At 49.7% G+C, this 8,035-nt stretch overlaps 1 protein-coding gene across 1 annotated transcript in view; it reads left to right on the top strand.

The window, feature by feature from the left end:
• The first annotated feature begins 846 nt into the window (after positions 1 to 846).
• LOC127696783 (uncharacterized) overlaps positions 847 to 8,035 on the top strand; it is a 20,222-nt gene continuing 13,033 nt past the window's right edge. The window contains exons 1-3 of the mRNA XM_052199715.1: positions 847 to 934; positions 1,840 to 1,968; positions 2,271 to 2,523. Of these exons, the coding sequence (XP_052055675.1) occupies positions 847 to 934; positions 1,840 to 1,968; positions 2,271 to 2,523 (470 nt within the window). The remainder of the gene's footprint in view (positions 935 to 1,839; positions 1,969 to 2,270; positions 2,524 to 8,035) is intronic.

Below are 8,035 nucleotides of genomic sequence, written 5' to 3'. Positions count from 1 at the left end.
GAGCCGGCCTGAAATGAAATATCAAGGCTACATCCTGAGAGCGTGTGCCCTGAGACGACGTATCCAAAGAGAGGCCATGGGCCACCAGCGAACACCTCTGGCCAGATGAAGGAGTATGGCCTGCACCACGGGCTGGCGCTGACGGAGGCACACAGTCACTCTGTGTCATTACACCCCCTTCCTTGCAAGAGAAATCAAGGAAATGTCCCAAGAGCCATGGGGCACAGTGCCCAGCAGGACATCCCTTCCTGCCCCATGACACCCTTGGCACAGTTTGGGCCTTTCTGGGAAGTGGCCTTCCAGTGTGCCCTGCACAGGTAGCTCCTTTGCCATGTGTGCAAGGAGCAAGTGCCACCACATTCCTGTAAAAACTTTTTAGAAAACTCCAGAAAAGCACCCGGAAAAGAAGTCATCCCCTGATGTAACCCCAAGCAGGGGCTTGTTCGACACCCCCTATCTTATTTTCTATGTGACTGTACAAATTTGGAGCTCAGAATTTACTTGGTCTGTGAAGGGTTCCAACACAACCATTCAAAGTGACACTTGTCACATTCGTCACAGATCTTATTTCTTCCTTCTCTGGTCCTTCATTTTCATAATAAAAAAGTATTACCTTTTAAGTAGAAAAAAATGACCACCCTTACAAAGCACTTTTTAAAAATGGCCTCCATTGTGGCCTCTATTCCTGGCAGCCTGGGTCTGCTCTCTCTGTGTGTCCAAGAAGGAAGTGCTTTAGCCCATCTAGGGCTATGCCAGCCTGCCCCCTCCCCAGTCTTCCTCCTGTGGGTCCTTTAAATGCAGCTGGGCACGCAGGCAGCCACCAGTCGCTTGCCTGCCACCAACACCATGCGTTGCTTCACCAGCCTCGTGCTCGGCCTGCTGGCCCTGGAGGTGGTCCTCGCTCGGAACCTGCAGGAACAAGTCTTCAACTCAGGTAGGCCCCCCGGGCTGATCCCAGCTGTCCATGCTGAAGAGGCAAGGAACGAAAGGACACCCCCAGGGGAGAATCCAAGGATGGCAGGAAGTAGGGGCCTGTCCCACACAAGTGGCACAGCCAGGGACCTGGGTGGAAAATGTTCAGGTGGAGAGACAGGTTGATGGGAGTTACCCTCAGGCCCTGGTCACTTCTGGTCAGATTCATGATGCTCTACCTATAATGATGAGCCTGTGGCTTACTGCTCCACCCAGGACCATGAGCCTGTGGCTTACTGCTCCGCCTAGGACCATGAGCCTGTGGCTTGCTGCTCTGCCTAGGACCATGAGCCTGTGGCTTGCTGCTCTGCCTAGGACCATGAGCCTGTGGCTTGCTGCTCTGCCCAGGACCATAAGCCTGTGGCTTGCTGTTCTGCCTAGGACCATGAGCCTGTGGCTTGCTGCTCTGCCTAGGACCATGAGCCTGTAGCTTGCTGCTCTGCCTAGGACCATGAGCCTGTGGCTTACTGCTCTGCCCAGGATCATGAGCCTCTGACCTAATGCTCTGCCAATGAACATGAGCCTGTGTCTCAATGCTCTGCCCAGGACCACAAGCCTGTGGCTCAATGCTCTGCCCAGGACCACGAGCCTGTGATGTGCTTCCTAACATTCACAGCTGCATTCTCATGCTTCTATCACCCAGACCACAATGCTGGCAGGTTTTTGGGGGGTTGGGGGTTTTTTTGGTTTTGGTTTGGTTTGGTTTGGTTTGGTTTGGTTTGGTTTGGTTTGGTTTGGTCACCTTTAAGACTCCTCAAAGGCTTGGTTCTTTGTAGCTTCTACCCATGTCTCCAGGCCTTTTTCTGAGAAGCCTTAGAAGTGAGGGTGACATCTGGGCCCCCATTTACCTCCCTGTCTTCTGTGCAGTTCAGTCCATGTGCCCTGACAGCTCCAGTGAGGAGGAAGGGTGCATCAACTGTCAAAGCAGAGAGGCGTGCGCCCAGAACACCATGTGTTCCTCCAGTTCCTGTGATCAGACCAGCAAAATTGTCAACAGTAAGTCCCCACCCAATCCTGGTGGTGGGGAGGAGCCAGCAGGGTCAAGAGTCTTCCTGGGAGGACACATAGCCCTTTACCCACACACCAACTCTGTGAGCCCCCATCACCTGCCAGACCCTCCCTGCCGCCTGCTGCCCATCCTGGCCCCTGGGGTCTTGGGCTTCCAAGATAGGACAGACCTCAGCCAATGCCCCTTCACAAAATGGGGTCTTTTCAGTCAGGAGTTCAGTAAGGTGCACTCAGCAAAGCTTGGTCATGAAAGGGCTTCGGGAGGTAAGAGAGTGACCATCTCTCCCCAGTTGGTGTTCCAAAAGCTGGCCGCTGCCCCTGGAATCCACTCGGGATGCTTGCTGCTGGGATATGCCCAAAGGTGGGAGGCTGCTTCAGTGACAGTGAATGTTCTGGCAACATGAAATGCTGCAACGTTGGCTGTGTCATGCAGTGTACACCCCCAATGCCAGGTATGCAGCATCAAGACCCTGGCACCCCCTCTCCCCCAGACCTCCTCTGGCCACCACCTTACCTTTCATCAGATCCAAGAGCAGATACGATGTGAGAACAGCCCAGGACTAGGTCCCAGGGTAGGGGAGAATGTCCTAGCCAGTCCACGGACACCACCTGCAAGCCTGTGGGGACTTGCTGTGGCCAATCATGGTGAAAATGAATGTCAGTGAACAAGGGGGCCCAAGAGAGCAGAGCACCGCTCTAGCACTCAGAGTGCATCCCAGTGAGTCTAGGAGCCACGTGGTGCCTTTGGCACTTAACCCGAGGAAAACTGTGAAGTGCTCAAAGTTGAGAAAGTGAGCTCAAATCCAGCTGTCCCTGTCCACCTGGACGTCCCTCCTGGAGGTGAGCGTGTCTCACCCACCTGTCTGTGGCTGATAGGGGGGCAGTGTAAAGAATTGTGCATGCTCATCTGCAAAGCCAATAAAGGTCCCCCCCCCACGTCCCTGGAATACTGGATCTGACAGGGACAGAAGCAGAGGTAAGCTCCCTCTTCTCACTCCCATCCATATCCCCTACAGAGATACCCTTGCAGTGAGCAGCCGGCCCTGGGATCCCTGCCTGTCAGGAGTGACCAGCCCAAGCCTGTACAGCAAGAACCTTCGCTCTTGGATCCAGAGAGAACATAATGCTTTCTATCTGCTGCTAATAAAATCCATTTGGCTTTATGTCTCTGTCTGTCTGTCCTGCGCTCCTGAAAGAATGGCAAAGCAAGCACGGGCCTGCATTACCCTAGGATCTCCAGGGTGGCAAGGCGGCCACAGGTGATTCCCCAGTGGTGAACAAGCACGGGAGGGTGGGATGCTGAGTCAGGCTTGCTGAGCCGCAGCCAAACTCCATCCAGACTGTGGGACCGAGGTGGACCTCAGGACCAGGAGAGGCCTCGTTGTCACCTGGCTCCAGAGGAAGGAGCACCTTCTGCATCTGAGTCCTTCCAAGGTGTGACCAGCCCCAGCCCCAGACAGAGCAGACGCTAAGTTTGCAAGGGGCTTGTCTTAATTGGGGTTTCTATTGCCGAAATAAAACATGATGACCAAAAAAGCAAGCTGGGGAGGAAAGGGTTTATTTGGCTTATACGCTCGTGTCATTCATCGCTGAAGGAAGTTGGAACAGAAAATCAGACAGGGCAGGGACCTGGAGGCGGAAGCTGGTGCAGAGGCCATGGAAGGTGCTGCTTACTGGCTTGCGTCCCCTGGCCTTCTCAGCCTGCTTTCTTATAGAACCCAGGACCACCAGCCCAGGGATGGCACCACCACAGGGTGGCTCCTCCCACCCCAATCAATAATTAGGTAAGAAAATGTCTTATAGCTGGATCTTAAGGAGGCATTTCTTCAATTAAGGTTTCATCCATTCAGATAACTCAAGTTTTACATCAAGTTGACATAGGACTAGCCTGCACAGGGCCCTGAAACCTTAGCTAGACTGGGAGCATGGAGGAAGCAGGCACATTAATCGAGTGTGCAGGGTAGGGTCGGCCACTCACTGACACAGCTCCCAGCCAGCCTCGCATGGGCTCTCCAGCAAGGCGTGTGTGCCCTACTCAGCCACAAGCAGCTTAACGCACAGCTCAGGACAATCCTGACACTGTCAGCCTGGATTCACGTCAGACTCCACAAGTCAGAGGTTCAGAGCCAACTTCAGATGCCAGCTCCAAGTCTGGAGAGCCCCACATTCCCGACTAGGTCGCTCCCACTGTCCCTCAGTAACTGGAAGCAGAGATGTTCTAAAGAGAGACTCGTGACCCCTCCCTTCGGGTATCAGGCTACTGAGGAATCCCGCTCTGGGAGATTAAAGGACAGAAGCGCTGGCTTGTCAGAAGGAACCTGTCTCTTGTACTGGTCATTTGTTTTGTTTTTGTTTTTCCATCAACTTGACCCAAGCCATGGTCACCCAGGGAGAGGGACCCTCATTTGAGATTCCCTCAGATTGGACTGTAGACATTCAGGGCATTTTCTCGATTAGTAATTGGTGTGGGAGAACCCGGGTCACTGTGGGTGGTGCCATCCCTGGGCAGGTAGCCCTGGAGGTATATTAAAAAATAAAGAAATAAAACCAGGCTAAACAAGTCAGAGTGAGCAAGCCAGTACAGTCCCTCCATGGTCTTTGCTTCAGTTCCTGCTTTGAATTCCTGCCCTTCAAAATGGACTACACTGAAACTGTAATAAGCCCTTTCCTCCCCACAAGTAGCTTTTGATCATGGTGTTTATCACAGCAATGCAAGCTTCCCAAGAGGAGATTTCACATAGAGCTGACAATTCACCAGACCACCATACCTTGGGATAGATTGGAGCAGAGCCGACGACGGGTCGGTGATGGGCAGGACCACATCTTGTCCAGGACTGCTCAACTGTGTGTGCCTCTTGCCCCCTATGTAAGCTAAACCTCACCCAGGACCTCAAAGATGGACCTAGGGAGTCAATGGGCCTCTTTTACTTGTTCCTCAGCATAGCTACAGTGAGTAAGTCTCCTTTCTGTTTTTCACTACTAAATGATTCTTTAATTGGTGTACTGAGGACAGACGGCTGAGCTAGCTTGTTAGGGCTGCCAGAGCCCAGGCCTTGACACTGACTACTCCAGAAATAGCTTCAAGGTAAGCAAGCCATTAGAATAACTCATAAAAGCACTTCAAACACCAAGCTTATAAAAATGCATTTGTCGTGAAGGACAGAGATCAGGAGTAGCCAGATTGTCTCAGTCAATGTTTTATTGCTGTGAAGAGACACAGTAGCCACAACAACCCTTATAAGATTTTAATTTAAACAAGGCAGTGGTGGCACACGACTTTAATCCCAGCACTTGAGAGGCAGAAGCAAGCGGATTTCTGAGTTTGAGGCCAGCCTGGTCTACAGAGTGAGTCCCAGGAAGTCAGGGGCCATACAGAGAAACCCTGTCTCGAAAAACAAACAAAAAATAAATTAATAAGAAGAAGAATAAGCTGGGCGGTGGTGGTGCACGCCTGTAATCCCAGCACTCTGGGAGGCAGAGGCAGGCGGATTTCTGAGTTCGAGGACAGCCTGGTCTACCGAGTGAGTTCCAGGACAGCCAGGGCTACACAGAGAAACCCTGTCTCAAAAAAAAAACCAAATCCAAAAAAGAAGAAGAAGAAGAAGAAGAAGAAGAAGAAGAAGAAGAGGAAGAGGAAGAGGAAGAGGAAGAGGAAGAGGAAGAGGAAGAAGAGGAAGAGGAAGAGGAAGAGGAAGAAGAAGAGGAAGAAGAAGAAGAAGAAGAAGAAATTTTAATATATTTTTTTGGTTTCTTGGATTTGGTTTTTTTGAGACAGAGTTTCTCTGTATAGCCCTGACGAACTCAACCTACAGACCAGGCTGGCCTTGAACTCTCCCAGAGTGCTGGGATTACAGGCATAAGCCACCACCACCCAGATAATTTTAATATAATTTAATTGGGGTCTACATTTAATTGGCTTACATTTTCAGAGGCTTAGTTCATTACTGTCAAGATGGAAGCCTGGTGGCACAGAGGCAAAGGTGGTGCTAGAGAAGAAGCTAAACATTCTACATCCCAACCCACAGGCAACAGGGAGAGCGGGTGCCACTGGGCCTGGTTTGGGCTTTTGAAACCCCAAAGACCACCCCTAGTGATATATTTCTTCTAACAATAAGGCTATACCTCCCAACCCCTAATGGCCAAGCATTTACATCTTCGAGCCTATGGGACCTCTCTTATTCAAAACATCACACATATGAAGAGACACGGGGTGGGGCCGAGGGGTGGAAGATGCAAGAGCATCCCTATGGGACAGACACCTACCAGGCACACCAGAAGTTTTCCTAAGCTTTTAAGAAGGTTTCATTACATAATCATGATCGGTTAAACTAATGATTGATTGTTGGTGACTGAATTCAACCACCATCCCCTCTCTCCTACCTGAAGGTCGTGAGTTGAGCTGGGGTCCAGCCCACACTAATCCTGAGCCCAGCCTTTGTGGTGACCAGCCCATCTGAACCTGCAGAAGCCCCCATATGAGCAGCCCTTATTTGAAGCTGTGGAACCCAACCTCTGAAACCTCTATACTGGGAAGATAAACATCTTGGTGTTACACACACACACACACACACACACACACACAAAACCACATGAAAAATGCAAAAGTAATTCAGCAAGGGCAAGGCAATTTCTTTTTGAAAAAGGAAGCTTGTGTCAAAAACCAAACCAAGCTTGGCGGTGGTGGCGCACGCCTTTAATCCCAGCACTTGGGAGGCAGAGCAGGTGGATTTCTGAGTTCGAGGCCAGCCTGGTCTACAAAGTGAGTTCCAGGACAGCCAGGGCTACACAGAGAAACCCTGTCTCGAAAAAAAGAAAGAAAGAAAGAAAGAAAGAAAGAAAGAAAGAAAGAAAGAAAGAAAGAAAGAAAGAAAGAAAGAAAGAAAGAAAGAAGCACTCTTGGCCAAAATAGCCTCCATCTTTCAACTCTGATGTAAGTGGTGACTGTGTTTCATCCCATTGCTGGGAGCTCAACTTCATAATTGATGGGACTGACATTCTGACGTAATTGGCTAATGAGAATAAAGAGGAAAGAGGGGACTTGGAAAATATGGGTCCTTGTTAGGCTAACTACCTGTGTAGGAAAATACAAAACAAAGCTGATTCTTATACCCATCTGCAGCTATGATTTGGCTGCATCTCAAATGAACTGGATCAGACTAGGGTAGTATTTTATAGTACTTTCCTCTGAGATAAGAATCCTCCATCTTGGAGAGAACCCTAAAAAGGCAAGGGATTTTCTAAAAAGTGGTAAGGGGTGGCAGCTAAAGCTAAAAAATTCCATCCTGCAGAGAAGCTAGTTAAAACTCAGGGAGTTAAGTTTATCCCAGCAACCCCATGGTGGGTGGCTCCCAACCATCTGTAATGAGATCAGATGCCCTCTTCTAGTGTGTATGAAGACAGCTACAGTGTACTTACATATAATAAACAAAACTTTTTTTAAAAAAAGCTCAGGAAGTAAACAACACAAAACTTTCAGAAAGTTTCTGAAACTGACCATCTGCACTAAGCTCCTCATTCCTCAAATTTATATAAGCAGTAAAAAATGAGACACACTTAAGCCAGCAAGCCCCGTGGAAAAACTCAGACCAGTGAGCTACCTGTAAAGGACCCTCTGCAACCCATTCAGGCACCTACAGGCTGTGCAGCGTGCTCCAGGTTCCCAGTTTTCATGAGCCTTACTCATACAGGGTGGGCTTTTGGTGATTAAGTTGACTTTGAGTCACTCTGCTCATATAAGTGACCCTCTGTGGTAGTCTGAATGAGAATCGTCCATAGGTTCATGTGCTTGAATACTTAGTTCTCAGTTGGTGGAACCCTTTGGGAAGGATTAGGGGGTGTGGCCTTTTGGAGATGTGTCACCAAGGTTTCAAAAGTCCATGCTATTCCCAGTGTACGTTCCTTGTCTCTCTGCCTCCTACTGTGGATCAAGATGCAAATCATCAGCTACTGCTTCAACTCTGTAAGTAACCCAAAGAAAACTCATTGTTTCATCAAGTTGGACTTTGGCGGAGCACTTATTTCAGTCCACTTATTGGTACCCTGTCAGGGCTGAGTA

Source organism: Apodemus sylvaticus, chromosome 11 (assembly GCF_947179515.1).
Source record: "Apodemus sylvaticus chromosome 11, mApoSyl1.1, whole genome shotgun sequence".
Classification (NCBI taxonomy): Eukaryota; Metazoa; Chordata; class Mammalia; order Rodentia; family Muridae; genus Apodemus; species Apodemus sylvaticus.
This window is presented reverse-complemented; position numbering and strand designations above follow the sequence as displayed.